At 34.4% G+C, this 15,210-nt stretch overlaps 1 protein-coding gene across 2 annotated transcripts; it reads left to right on the forward strand.

Moving 5' to 3' along the window:
• The first annotated feature begins 1,301 nt into the window (after positions 1 to 1,301).
• Positions 1,302 to 14,766, forward strand: LOC137399951 (tubulin-specific chaperone E-like). Of its 2 annotated transcripts, none has more exons than XM_068086223.1 (12): positions 1,302 to 1,321; positions 1,747 to 1,831; positions 2,338 to 2,544; positions 3,106 to 3,294; positions 4,728 to 4,830; positions 5,181 to 5,350; positions 6,435 to 6,543; positions 7,662 to 7,811; positions 9,709 to 9,856; positions 10,398 to 10,469; positions 12,584 to 12,735; positions 14,234 to 14,766. In XM_068086223.1, exons 3-12 carry the CDS (start codon positions 2,375 to 2,377, stop codon positions 14,327 to 14,329), a joined length of 1,359 nt encoding a protein of 452 aa, XP_067942324.1. In that variant the 5' UTR covers positions 1,302 to 1,321; positions 1,747 to 1,831; positions 2,338 to 2,374; the 3' UTR covers positions 14,330 to 14,766. The 2 variants fall into 2 exon arrangements, with proteins under 2 accessions (XP_067942324.1, XP_067942323.1); XM_068086222.1 differs by lacking the exon at positions 1,302 to 1,321 and adding an exon at positions 1,361 to 1,519.
• Positions 14,767 to 15,210: the final 444 nt, after the last annotated feature.

The raw sequence follows: 15,210 nt of genomic DNA on the forward strand, positions 1-15,210 counted from the left end.
ACAATCTATTAATACCCACATTATAGTAATAATTTTAGAACTAAGATCGTGACAACCATATTTAGCATGGTAAGTATGTGGCAACATAAGACAATATTCAGTGCTTTAATTCAATGTAGATACAACTTCAGGAGTTAATTTGCCTGTGTCAGGTGGTCAAATTAAAAGGGAGAGCGTAGGGAATTGAGCAGCATCAATGCCTAGTGGCTTTCCCCATCAGCCTGTTTTTTGCTGTGACTGTTTTGATTGCGGTTGTGTCAGCAATGAAGGGATGTTCATAAGTTAATTACTTTATGATAAATGCAACTTGTCTTTTGTTTTGTAACCCAGTAAATCAGTTCTTAGCATACAGCTACACTAGCAACATCAGAAAATGTAGCTTTGATTTCTTGTTATCATGCTACATACATATAGCCAACATATCAATGATATAGAAATATTACAGAATAAACTGAAACACTAACTACTCTCTGGAAGACCACAATAAGGTATGATTTGTGCTATTCATCCACTTTATAATGCCTATAGTTTTATTTTGAATTTGAGCTTGAATTCATTGCACTGCATGCTGCCACTTTCTATGTTATGCTCAGTGCACATATTATTTCATATTGCCTTTAATTATAGTGTCACGGTTGGTTGGAACAATAAACAGTTATATAAGACTACTCATCAATCCAATCAGTCTACACTCTACACTGTCACTGTCAAAATTCAGAGGGATAGTTGCAATATTATACCTAAAAGAATTATCTAATCAAATTAATACTGATGTAAGCAAATAAATAAATGCCGAAAAAATAAGACCTATGTTTCGATTAAAGCTGCCCTCATATTTACTATGTGGACTGAGAAGGTTCACCTCACTGGCTTGAGGTTCACTCCTCAACATGAGGAGGTTCTTACTTTAGTGTAGGTAAGTGTGCATATGGCATATGTCTCGTAGCCTTTCAACTGAAATATTCATTAGTAAAAGAATGCATTGAAACACTTAAAAACATGGTAATACATATCTAATTAAAAAGCATGCAAAGTTTTGCTGCAACAAACATCACACTCCGTCTAAACGCTTTTTAACTAATCGGCAAATCAATGTGTGGCCTTTTTGTCCGGAACTGTCGCCTTTCTGTCTGCCGTGTTGGCTATCTGTCTAAAATTGTCGTCTTTCGAAGCTAAGGTGTCGCCTAAGCAATTGTCGCCTTAGTGACTGTCGCTTAATCGTCCATAAACCGTTTGTGGATACTAGACCGCTTTAGGTAATTATGAAGACAGTAGTGGGACGGTTGAACTTTGCCGAATTATTTGCAAGCGAGAAACTTATGTAAGCGATTCCGTTAATACTCTTTAACAATGTTTGCTCAAATTAGTCATTTTTAGCCTTCCAATTGCTTGTCGAATACATCAAGTTAAGCTTTTTGGAAAACCATGAAAGGTGCAGGATATCAGCTTGGTGATCGTGTTTTGGTAAACGATTACATTGGAACAATTCGTTACAAAGGCGCTGTAGCAAACTCAAAAGGTTACTTTATTGTACAAAAACATATTTTGATGTCTAATTCATTTTTAATTTTGTGTAATGTTTGTTTAATTATTTTCGACCATGATTTGGAATTAAATAATCGAATATTTACAATTCGTTTTAATTAATAGATGAGGATTATTGTGAATGTCTTAGTTTTGCTTATTTTATGTTCACATACTCTAGAATGGTATTGTAATTTTTCCTGTATGTTTTGTGGCCTATAGGAATATATTACGGCGTTGAATGGGATGTTGCCAGTCGAGGTAAACATAATGGAACACATCAAGGAGTGACATATTTTACTACTAGGTGAGCTTGTTTATAGTTGTATGCCTTTTGTAGCACTTAGTAGTGTACTGCGAAGTTGAACATCAAGTTTGATGCCCAGGGTGTTCACTCTTCTCTATTCATCCCCAAGGGATATATACATTAATAAAAAAATGTCCCTTATCACTTTATCACCACAGATTAATTGCTTCCTATTCTGCTCATGAATACCCCTTTCCGCTGCGTGGAACTCAATGAGACAGGTTTGTTCCCTATCCACTGCACCAAACTAAAAAACATACCCTTTTTTATGAAAACATTCTTGAGTATCTGGCTATCAAAAAAGACCCTCTAAAACGTGCTTTTTTTTGTCGACCCCTTGGGGATGAATGGAACAGAGTGAACCCCTTGGGGTTTGAGGATAGTTACTCAACTAAATGACTACCAGCTTTATTTGTAGCGTTTATAGGACCTTCAACGTATTAATATATTTTTAGGTTTTTTTTATACATTTTAAAAACTTTCATTTTTTTGTTATTTTTTTCCAGCGATGGCCAAGATTCTGCCTCATTTATCAAAGAGAAGATGATAGCTGAGCAGATGACATGTTCAGAAGCGATTAAGGACAAGTATGGTAAAATAGAGGATGGTAGTACAGGAATTGATGAAGCTCAGGCTTGTTTGACACAAGCTAGTAAATCAAGAATCATCAACATTGAAGTAGTCGGGATGCAGAAAATTGGTGACTTGTTGAGGTTGGTCAGCTAAGCTGGAATTCCTGAATTTTGCTTTTATTCCATTTTAACTATTTTTATGTTGTAATGTAGTTTTGAGCCATTGATTTGCAAATTGTGCCTATGGAGGCAAATTGCATAAATGACACACCTTAATATATTTTTGAAACAATTTAGCTGAAAATCGCTTGATGTGGTATGAACGATAGTAGGCCTCACAATGGTGATTTTTGTATATTGTTAGCCAAATTAAACAGCTAACACTATATTAGTTTACAGAACATTAGGTGACAGCTTAAGTTTTTGGATAAACTGTAGACCGAACTATGTGTTGCATTATGTCATGAACATCTATGTATGGGTCACAGTTTGTTCAAGAAGTCTAACCTTTATAGGCATTCGATAATATTTGATATATATATTTGTAACACCATGTGTCAGTATATAAAAGGTAATTTTACTGGAAAATTTTAACATTTCCTGTTGATTTAATCGTCTATAACATAAATAGTGCTTCAGTTAATGCTTAAAGACGCCGAACAGTAAGTTGCTCTTTTCATTGCAATAAAATTATTTTCATAGTCGATTCGATCAACTAAGGATGGTGAATGTAGCGAGGATGGGTATTTGGGGAGAGCCCGACTCGGATGCTCTTGGGGAGCTTATACCGCTAGCGGATGAGCTGAATCTATCTAACAACTTGCTCAAAACCTGGAAAGATGTTGGAGACATCATCAAACCCCTTCCGTTGTTAACGTGCCTTCATTTGAGGTATAGTGGCTAACAGGACAAATATAAGTCATGTTTTTGCCTATTACAAAAAAATAATAATATCAATAATAATACTTGCTATTTTAAGTTGCATTCTTCATATAAATTTATGGTGCTATTATGTCTGCTACTCCTTTTGCCCTATCAGAACAGATTATCAGGTTTTTGTTCGGTCATACTTACAATTATTCCTCCTTTGTTGCATCAGCTCTGGAGATGTTTCTCTAGTTGCTAATGTATTTCGAAAACAACTAGTTGATTTCGCAGTTATATTAAAATACCATAGACAATTGTTTTCTAGAATATACAAACCGATTTTAAGTTGTTTTATTGTTTCTATTTAAACCAACCATTACTAACCTGTTGAATAGACAACGAGGGTTCTTACCACTCTGATGTGCTTTGCGGAGTTGTCATTTTTTAGCTATTGGTTTGAAACTGGATTTGTTTTCTCATGTATTATTGTTTACCCAACTTTAGCTACGCCCATACACACAATGGTGTGGATTTGTTTTTTATTAAGGAACTTTCAACTGGCATATTCTCGTTTTTACCTCTGGTTGTCAGCTAAGAAACTACATCATTTCGATTGATACAAAACTATTTGCATCAGCGAGGCATCTCAAAAGGTTCTTACTCAGATGAGATCTTACTTAATATTAGTAAAAAGTTTTTCTTCATTGCATATACATAAAGCTTTTAGTCTACAAAAGAAAATATTCGTTTGAACATGAAGCGCAGAGGTTTGCAAATGTTCTAAAGTTCAAGATGTTAGCTATGAAAATTTTTGCATTTTTTGGAGGTGAATGGTTATACGTATTATTTTTGTATTATATTTTATGCATAGTTGTAATTTATAAAACAATTCAAGTTTTGCAAAGCTTTGGTTATTGGCTGATAGTCAAATACTATCATTTGGTCTGTTCATTTAACGCTAAAGGTTCTGACTGCTGCTATATTCAGTCCAACCTTAAAGTTCGAATGTCTCAGAGCAATTCGGAGTTTGAAAAGTAATTTTCGGCTTTTTCACTGTCAATGCCCTAAGCAAATGTTTGAAAATTGAACACACAAACATCTGAGGAAACAAGATTAGATTAAGATCTGCTACAGATACAGCAATTCATTCCATAGCCTGGCCTTCTCTGATAATAGAGTATGTATGAAAAAGTCAGTGTACCTTGTAGTACACTACTCTGTATACTAGCTGTATACTACTCTCTTAGTATACAGTTTATTGTGCAAAATAAAGTAAAAATTGTTTAAACACTGTGCTTTTTGTATTGTTAAGCGATTAAAATTACTTATTGTATTTGTAATAAGAAAAATCATTTTGGAGTTCAACCAATTTACATTGTAAACAGCCTATTGGAATCCATTGTTACCAAAATCCGATGCCGAACTGTACAATGCCCAGTTGTATTTTGCGTATTTAGTGGTAACAGACTAGTGTACAGAGACCTTGAGCGTGTGGAACGTACTGGTTTTGATCGGCTCAAAAGACTCAAACTGATGGACATGAACTTGATTTGGGAGGAGGTAAGTCAGTTGATAATTATGTCGTCATGTCCAAGGTCAAATATGTGTGACGACGCTATGTATTATCATTCCTCTCTAATAAGCTTAGTGCTGCAATGAGTGTATTTATCATTTTTGTTACCTTCAACAAGGTTTCTCACGAAAAATTTATATTAGGTAAGAAACAGTGTTTTACCTGCCAAGAATCATTTTAGTTTCAAAGTACAGGAATTTCTTGTTAATGTTTTCATTTTCAAGATTGGTATAATCTGTAACTTAACTTACCATATGGTAATCTATGTTATTTACTGGCTAATATCTTTTTGACAGCATTGTAGGAAATTATTCAATTATTTTGTTTATTTCTGCAGGTGGTTGCGTGTTCTCATCTATGGATACAAATATCTGAGCTACACTTGTGCAAAAACAGAATAGAGAAGATTACAACATCACCAAATTTTCAGTCATTGAAACTTCTGGATTTAGCAGAAAATTCCCTGCGCAGTTGGGCTAATGTAAAGCCGTTCGCCCAACTGCCAAAGTGAGTCTAAGATTCTTTGATTGTTTGCAGTTTCCACCCTGTTTGTTCTTAAGTTTGCTTTTACTTAATGCACTAGTCACACGTATGGCTTATACGGTAATCGCATCTACTTATGAACTTTGTTACTTGTGACCACATCTACTTATGAATTCTTTTGATTTATGACCACTTCTACTCACGAATTTTGTGACTTGGGATCACTTCTACTTATGAACTTTGTGACTTGTGATCACTTCTACTTATAAACTTTGTGACTTGGGATCCCTTTTACTTACAAACTTTGTGACTTGTCACGTAAAATTAGACTAACTACTTGTCTTGATGTATGAAGTGGTTTCCGGCAAACGGAATCCAAAATTTTGTCAATTATTAGTTTTGCAAAAAACTTAGTAGAAATTAAAAATGCTTTGTAAAAAATAAAAATATTTAAAAGTTAAGTTAATTTAAACTGTCTATTGTAAATTAAAATAAGTTTTGTAGCATATTTCTATTACCACTTTACAATTTACACATTATTGAACAATTGTCTCAAAGGTAATGTCAGAAGAAAAACATTTTTCCATTTTATTATTTTATTAATTTAGCTTTGATTTTCAATTGGTATTTTTTATTGAGTTTCATGTTTTGTTTTACTGTTTCGTGTGATTATATCAAGTATATATCATTGGTTTTGGGTTCTGTTATAAATTACAACAAACTTACAGTGCATGGTTATTAAGAACATCTGCTTCAATTTACAGCAGTTGTGACACGAAGCTAATATTGGAATGGATTACCGCATTATTCGTTATGTAGACGATTGATTGTAGTAAGTTAAAAATAGCAATAATAAGTATAAGTCAACCAGAAACAGCAATTATTCTTATTTCTTACTGATGAATATGAATAAATATGATATGAATAATTGTGTTTGAGAGAATCGAGACTCAAACGTAAAAGTTCTTGTAAGAGAGCGAAAACGAATGCCAGAATAAAGCTTTCAGCTCAATTAGGGTCATTACGTTATTGTAGCCTGTGTACTTCTTGTTTGACAAGCATTGTACAACCTTATAGTTTTATAGGATACTTGTCTCTGCTACTACAGGTTAAAAGAGCTACTAGTGTATGACTGTGATCTGTCAGATATCAGTGTGGAACCTGGTGACTTCCCATCTCTTAGAGCCTTAGATCTGGCAATTAATTGCATCAGTGAGGTGGGTATACGGTTTCATCAAGTAGACCTTTGGTGTTCATAGGTATACTGGCTCCCATCTTTTAGAGGCTTAAATCTGGCAATTAATTGCATCAGTGAGGTCGGTATACGGTTTTATCAGGTAGACCTTTGGTGTTAATAGGTATAGTTGCTAAACTGAGTTCAGCCAATCCTCGAATAGGCTGCTGTTTGCAGCTACAATGGTGGGAATATTGCTGACTCTTACCAAGTGTGCTAGAACAACATTTGTTAAACAAGTTTGGGTATGGGCTTAAAATATGCTTGATGAATTTCAATAAACTGTCTTATTGTTATAGAGTTGTCTGCTCTTATTGTAATTTCAGTTGAACTGCAAAATGAGACAATTCTCAATTTTATACTTTTCACACATTAAAAAATTATTTACGGAATTGCTTTATAAATTTGCTCGAAAAGCTTTTGTTAAGCATTTGGTAAGCAGATCACGAATATGTCACAAACAATTGTTCATTACTACATGTATTTTCACAACACGAAGTTAGGAATCATCTCTTCCTTTGTTTTTTGACATGTAGCCAGTAGTTGAGTTGTTTTTAGATTATTTGTACATCGGGTATATCTCTCTATTGTAGAAACATTATAGAAATTTCTTTTATTAAAAAGCCTTGTTGGCAATTAAAAAATGCATGCCTTTTCATACGTCATTAATAACCATTGCCTGAGATTTGTGCAAATTGAAAGTTTGAAAAACTTTGCACAAGCTTGCACAAATTGAAAATTTGTGCAAGTTGAAATGTTTTTTGGTTAAGACACCTGGTTGTTCGCTATACAATAGGCATGTTTGATGAATGCTAATAGTGTATTGTTGGGTTCATCCATGAGTTATCTTCTCATCGATAGGGTAATTAATGTTTTGATGGTGTATCATAGAAAGTGTCAAAAATAACTTTAACATATTTAGAATGTTCCATGTCTTATCACAGAGTTCTACTGTTGTACTACAATTTGTTATAACAACATGCACACGCAGGAGCCTTTTTTGATAATCACCAAAATGTTCATATTGTGCACATTTGATCTGCTCATGTTGAGGGTTTGTTAATAACATGTTTATCGTTAGCTCACTATTTCTATTGACAGTGGAGACACATCAGTGAATTGAACAAACTTCCCTCTCTTACTGAACTCATGTTCAAGAGCAATCCAGTGCTGGAAGGAGAGGATGTGGAAACTAATCGACAGCTGGTCATAGCTAAGATACCACACCTCAAAAAGTACAATCGAACTGATGTAAGTTTAATTTAATTTGTTTTGCAGAAGTGAAACCAACTATTTAATTGGTAGTGTTATTAATTTTTACCGACTGGTGTTTTTATTTTAGTTTCGTTTTGCGCATCTTTACTATTGTTGTATTTTTCAGTAATTGTAGCAATTTGTGTTGCATTTGTTATCTTGTAGGTCTTAGCTCAGTCTTGTTGGCTTAATATTTAATTTTTTGTGACTCACCGCAGTTTAGTTAAACCACTTTTTAAACATTGATGTTGGCTGTCTGTGCCTATACATTAATATACAGGTTATTATTTTAGTTACTAGGCTAAAGGGTGGCTATATAAGCCTGTTTTGTATTGATTCAAGCATCTAAGTCAGGGGTTCCCAACCAGGGAGGAATTATTTTGAATATACAAGGGGGAACATAGAGGTGTCTGATTTGATAAATTTTTAATTTATGTCCTGTAGTGCCGTGTGAGTTTGGGTTTTATCATTTAACATTTGGGTTTTATCTATAACACTAGTTGCTAATAATGAGCTACTAGTCAGAACCCAAACATATGTGAACACATCCATCCAGATGTTGATTGGATAGTAAGTTAAGCTAATCATAAACCAATTCACCGCCATGCTGAAGGTCATGTATTGTGTGTTGTATGCCTGCTGTATAAAAATTTATATTATGTTGTTATATGTTTAGATATGTACAATAAAATGGGATTATAATTTGTATCGATTGTTTTTAGTCATGTGAGTTAAAAGTGCGGGGACGGAGAATCAAATTTCTGAAAAGGCATAAGGGGGAACTGAATGAAAAAGGTTGGGAACCACTGATCTAAGTGACCTGTTTTTTAGTTCCAAGTTCACCACTAGATCCAGCGTGATGCATGACTGTGTTTGTGTGGAATCCTTTGCCTCACTCCTGGCCAGCTAGTTAATTTTGCTAGCAATGAGCAAGTATTTTTGTTGTAGACTGCTACTGGACCATCAAGCGTGCCATAACAATAGTTCTTTTCGTGTCTGAAGGCGAAGAAATTATGATTATAAAGAAATTTCCTTAAATGTCTGCCAGCATTGGCCAATGTATAATCAGTGAAAGCATTTTTGGCCAATAACAAATTAAAATAAAATGGGAGAAAATATGGTCAATGTTGACCATTCATAAGTAGTAGTAATGTGTGGTTTATACCTAAATACCAAATGCTTGCGGTTTTTCATTATTGGATTGGCAGTTTGGTTGAGTCTGTTAAGATATGATTACTTGGTTTGGATTGGTTGAGTCTGTTGTTAAGATATGGTTCTTGGTTTGGATTGGTTGAGTCTGTTGTTAAGATATGATTACTTGGTTTGGATTGGTTGAGTCTGTTGTTAAGATATGATTACTTGGTTTGGATTGGTTGAGTCTGTTGTTAAGATATGATTACTTGGTTTGGATTGGTTGAGTCTGTTGTTAAGTTGTTGTTGTTGTTGGTTCTTGGTTTGGATGAAAACTAAAAGAAACATTTGCTTTAGGCAGACATTGTATTGCCTTTCATCTTAGACCTTTGTTTTTCAGTTAATTTTCGGGTTGGATCCAGGTTTAATCTAGCGATACCAACTTGTCTTATTGAGAGTCAGTGAAGATTTGTTGAGTAAACTACTGGTATGTCTATGTTTAGTAAACTACTGGTATGTCTATGTTTAGTAAACTACTGGTATGTCTATGTTTAGTAAACTACTGGTATGTCTATGTTTAGTAAACTACTGGTATGTCTATGTTTAGTAAACTACTGGTATGTCTATGTTTAGTAAACTACTGGTATGTCTATGTTTAGTAAACTACTGGTATGTCTATGTTTAGTAAACTACTGGTATGTCTATGTTTAGTAAACTACTGGTATGTCTATGTTTAGTAAACTACTGGTATGTCTATGTTCAGATTGATGCTAAAGAGAGGCAAGGGGCAGAGATTGACTATTCGAAGAGGTTTGGGGAGGAGTGGATGCTCTGTGGAGCTAGTCTAGAGGTGACCGAGAGCAACAGACAATTTTATGCTGAGCACCCCACGTATCTCCCTATTATCACAAGTGAGTTTAGCAAGGTGCTTTAAAGCATATCTTGGAAAAAAGATGAGTTATTTGTAGAATTTTTTTTCAAAGAAACAAGCTAATTTTTTATTGGTCAAACACGTGTCTTGAGGTTTGTACTGTCTAGTAGTTTTTTTAATCTTACAAAAACCTTTGAGATTATACTGACTCCCATACTTTCACCATAACATAGATAGGTACCGCAGAACCTGTATTTCAACGCCACAGGGTTGAAAAATAGAACGCCATGAGGTTCAAATAGAGGTTTTACGTTCTTTGCTTTTGCCAATTTCCCAGGTTTGTTATATTTGGTTTGATAGTCAGTATAAAACATTGCTCATCAGAAATTAGAATTGCACTAGTACTGTTTTGAAATGATTTATTAACATTCCTCAACGATTTAGACACTTTTGCGGTTCATCCGCGTCGATATACCAGGATATAACTTATGATGTTCCACACCATTTTGACTAACCATTCTGCATCCCAATATGGCTGTAGCCAACTAATGCTTCGGTATAAACATTGCCAATTCCTATAGAGTGGGGAGCACCAGAGAAGACAGAAGTGAAACAGTCAAAACCAAAGTCCGCTATTAAAGAGTCTCTTATAGGTAAGTATGAATCTTTCCATTTCATACTTACCTTACTAAATCTTTAAAGCACCAAGATGTGCTCTCATTTAATAATTAGGAGTTGCTCTCTCTTGTAAGCATTTTAATATTTGTTCTCCAAGCATCTAATTGTGATGAGTTTACAAGCATTTTATACGTTTTTCGAGATTGAACAGGTTTGAGTGTTTTAGCATCTGTCGAAGAGTGTCAGATACATCATTTGTCTCAGGTTGTTTGTTCATCAGCTAATAAAACAAAGAAATAAACCTAGATCTTTCCGAATTTAAAAGATTTAAAAGAATATTTGGTATTGTCTGCATATAGACAGCATGTTTATTGTAGAGCTGCACTTGTCTAGTTGTTTAGAGTGCCTGTTCTGTGAACAAGAGGTCGGCCAGAATCCTAAAAAGGTCAATTGTGTCCTATCCTTGAGTCCGCCCCCTAATTCAATAATTCAGATTAGCGTACTGTGATTAACCCTAAAGTGGTCTGTTGAAAAACTTATCTATTAAGCCTGATTCAGAGGAATGCTTAGTGAACATTCCGAGGTTTTTTGCATTGTGATTTGTGATTTATTCTCATTAACAAAAGTAATTAAAAAATTAAAAAAGCTGGAAGAGTGATGAAGCCCATATTACTCAACAGCGTAGCTCGTCGTGGCGTTGGGCTTGTCGTCATCGTGTAATCTACGTCAATTTTTATGGGTAATTACGTTTTATTCACTTATTAAAAAATGTAATTTAAGTTTTTTCTTGAAACTGGACACTTTTTCTATGCTTTTTATAGTATTAGGTAGTTCGTTCTACACAGTATTGAGGTTGAACACAATATTATGAATACTTTCAACCTATATGTGTACATGCTTACATCTACTTCGAATATATAGAGGTTCCTGATCCCAAGCCACTTGGCAATTTCTCGTGTTTTAACACATTGCACAACATATGCAATCAAACCTCACATGCAAGGCTAATCTGATTTGATGATTGCTTTGTAAGCCAAAAAGGTTGTATGTTGGATCAAATATTTCTATAAAACTACATTGTATTTCTTTTAATTTGTTCTAAGCTAAAATAAACTTAATAATGGTTATTTTATATAGCATTAAAACAAATGTATAAATGTATTTTGTGTAAGAAGCTATGTAAAGGAAGTAAATAATAAAGTAATAATCAATATGCGTTATGTTTTGAAGAACCCATTGTTACGTGATTCTATTTTTAAGTGAACCTTCTCTCCTTTGAGTCTCTGTTGCATACGTATAGACTATTTACACTGTACTGTATTGCTTCATCCTTTCTTTTTTCTATATTCTATTGGCTTTTGCAATAATAAACGTAAACTTTTAACAACTACATTAAATTTTACCATTTTCTTTTTTATTTAGCCTCTGTGTGTGCCCGAGCATGTGAACTAATGTTAGGCTACCTGGAGGTAGCTCACATACAGTACGCTGTGGCTACTGTATGTGAGCTAATGTTGAGTACATTGCGATAGATATTACATATTTTTACTTATTGTTTTTGTTTCCTTTTTGGCATTTTTCTTTTCCTTTAGCCTTTGTACCGTAGGTATTTTATTTATGGCAGCTATTAGCCTAACTACCGATGCCGTTTGTGCAGAAATACAATGTCGTGGCTAGTGCACATGCGTAATGTCTATACACTCATGGGTTAAGAAATATGTTTTCTTTCCATTTTCATTTAGTTTTTTCAAGCCAGTTTTTGACATGGCATGGTAACTCCAAATCGTCGTTATGTGAGGACTACCTGTGTTTAATCTGAAAATGTCTGCCCGTGTTATTCTACTATTAGTTTTATGGTCTGAGAATTGTATAACTATACAGTATAGTATATTCTTATATTCTTTTATCCCGGTGTAAATAGTTGCATTTTTCTAGAGTGGTATATTAGTGTGGAGTGACTTCATCACAAACAGAAAAGGTCATACGACAGTGTCGGTGTGAAATGTTTTTCTAGTTTATTGTTGGAAAAGATATAATGCTTTATACTTGATTCTATGGTATGTTTGTGGCAGAATTAGCAGTTTGTGGCAGCATTTTGTGGCAGAATTTTGTGAATAGTTTAATCATTCGATTGGATTTTTTTTTGTAGAGTTGACTTTCATAGACTTAGTCACTGAGAGCGGTAAGGAGGTATCAAAATACATCCCATATACCATGAATGTAGTCAAGTGTAGAAACCTGGCTATGAAACTCTTGGGCATCAAGGGGATTCCTTCAGTAATAACCTACAGATCTCATCAGGTAAATATCTGTCTCTTGATTCAGCATGTTTGCCTGTTATGCAGATCATATACCTTTTGTAGTAGATGCTGGAATAACGGTTCATACTTACCTTGCCGACTAGCTAGTAATCTCTAGGGAAAACTCTAGAGCAGTTTATTTTAGATGACCTGGTATCATAATCAACTGGTAGCTACATGGAAAGAGCTTTGAAAATTAGTAAAAACTTTTGCGGGAGTTGTCTGTTCACCATGGTAGCTGGGTTTTTGTTATTCTAGTTAAATTTTAGCTACACTGAATTATTCAGTATGTTAAATTTTTTCACATTGAGCGCCACATCCTTTTCAATGATTGGCCGAGTTATCCATGATGATTTCCAACGTCATGTCCGTAGCTCTTTTGCTAACATTACTGTTACTGCATTAATTTTCAAGCCCTTTCCATTGAAAACTTCGTAATATGGCAGCTAGTTAAGACAGCTATGCTAAAGATGAACTAAGAAAAATGGTATATTTAAGCCATATCTGATATTTTAAGAATGTTGCCATAAAACAGGACTGTTAGGCACATTAAACAACAGAAATACCCAGGATGCATGGAGTGTTTGCGGTGCAGCCAGAGTGAAACACTGAGTCGTAAAAGCACAATTCCCACAGTGGTGTTTACAACTTATAAACTATAGAGCATCCAGGTCTTACCACTGTCTAGTTTTCTGTGTTTCTATTTTCTGTTACCTACTTGTAATTGTTGTGGTTTGTAGTATCTATCCACCTTTTGATATATTTCAGACTTCAAAATAATTCATTTAAATTTGTAGGCAGTAAATTAATTGTTGTATTTTGTTTTCCTTCATTTTCCATTTTCAAAATTGCCATGTTATGGAGAAAAGCGTGTGTTAAATGTCATTCATATTAATCTTTGATAGAATTGACAAGATTTTTTTTATGAAATTACGTATAAGAAGTTGGCAGTTACACTTTAAATAATAATATAAACCTCAAGTTCGTTGGGTTGACAACAATTTTATAAAATAGATTTAGGTAAACCTATATAAAATAGGTTTAAAAAATACTACAAAGTAAAACTCTATAGAAGTTGATTACTTCAATATTGCCAGGTAATGTTTTTCTGCTGTTTAAAACGAGCTGAAGAGCGTAAATGATTGTAAATTGGGCATTAAAAGGGCCTATGTATAGATGTTATATAAAAATCTCAATGTTTTTCGTCTGTGTGTCCAGCTATAATGATAACGCTAGGGAAGAAAAACTGCTTCGCATTGGAATTGAACCCGGAAACCCTAGCTTTGGAGACAGGCGTGCTATCCACTACACCACACAGCATGCTTACATTACTATGGAATAATGATGCTTATCTAAACGCGCTAATAATCCAGCACGCTTGAAAATCATGATTGCTTGAGAAATCTCTATGTGTAACGTAACGATTATTAAGCTGGTTCAGACACGGCTCTTATTATAGTAAAGATTATCACTTATAGCACGTGGTTTTTTGTTTATAGAATGGTGAAGAATATGACTTTGATTATGACCTGCGGCAGCTAACCTTCTACAATGTACAGCACGGAGATGAGATACTGTTACGACAGATTCCTTGATGCGCTGCTTTGGATAACTCGCACTCAGGTGGAACTTTTACAGGTATTCCCTGTTGTATGACGCCTGAGATGTACATTAATAAGTGACCGTACACCATCACTGTTGATGTCTGTAACAAGAACTCACAAGAATCCCTTCGTAATTTGTACCTTGTGTTAGGCTGATTGTGACTGTTCAGAGGAACAGCGATAAATGAATGAATTCTATGGACATTAAACCTTGATATGCTGTGATTTATTAGTTATATGTTATTTTCGTATCAAATATTTATTATTTTTCCAGTAAAATATAGCTTCAAAAAGTCGTAAACGTAATGGGCCTTATAGCATGAGGTCACAGGCTTGATTGTTAATCATTATTTATGGCATGGTCACTCGTTTCTAGGTAACTCACAGAGTTTCATTTTTAGTTTCATTTCAGAGCTTTATTTATAGCTATAAAATAAAATCAAACAAATTCATAGAACTTGTCTCATTTAGAATAGCTACTCCGCTTTGCTTTTGGTTAGTAACTATATATATAGTTTCATAGCTACTTGGTACACATACATGTAGCTTTTTGTAGAAAAAGATTAACAATATTTTGGATTTGAACCCGAATCACTGTGCACAACTGATTGAAACACTTAGCATAAAGTACAGCATGGAATTTGCTGATCAAGTTTCTATTGCGGCAGCGTATGTTAATCACACCATCCCTTGCTCAACGGTGTTTGATTTACCAACATAAACATCATTGGTTTGATGCCAAGTGCCAACGTTCACATGTTTTCACATTTATTTGAGTAAAACTTATGAACTCTCGATTTGACTTGCAAGTCACAGCTCTCTGACAGTGATCACGTATGCAAATATCACAAGGACAGTCATTTAGAGTTGAG

Source organism: Watersipora subatra, chromosome 7 (assembly GCF_963576615.1).
Source record: "Watersipora subatra chromosome 7, tzWatSuba1.1, whole genome shotgun sequence".
Taxonomy (NCBI): Eukaryota; Metazoa; Bryozoa; class Gymnolaemata; order Cheilostomatida; family Watersiporidae; genus Watersipora; species Watersipora subatra.

Bases quoted from the DNA above. Each gene is read 5' to 3' on its own strand.
- LOC137399951 (XM_068086222.1), top strand. From the start codon at position 1,426: ATGAAAGGTGCAGGATATCAGCTTGGTGATCGTGTTTTGGTAAACGAT. The intron at 1,832-2,337 runs GTGAGCTTGTTT...ATTTTTTTCCAG, and splicing joins GTGACATATTTTACTACTAG to CGATGGCCAAGATTCTGCCT. The intron at 3,295-4,727 runs GTATAGTGGCTA...TTGCGTATTTAG, and splicing joins TTAACGTGCCTTCATTTGAG to TGGTAACAGACTAGTGTACA.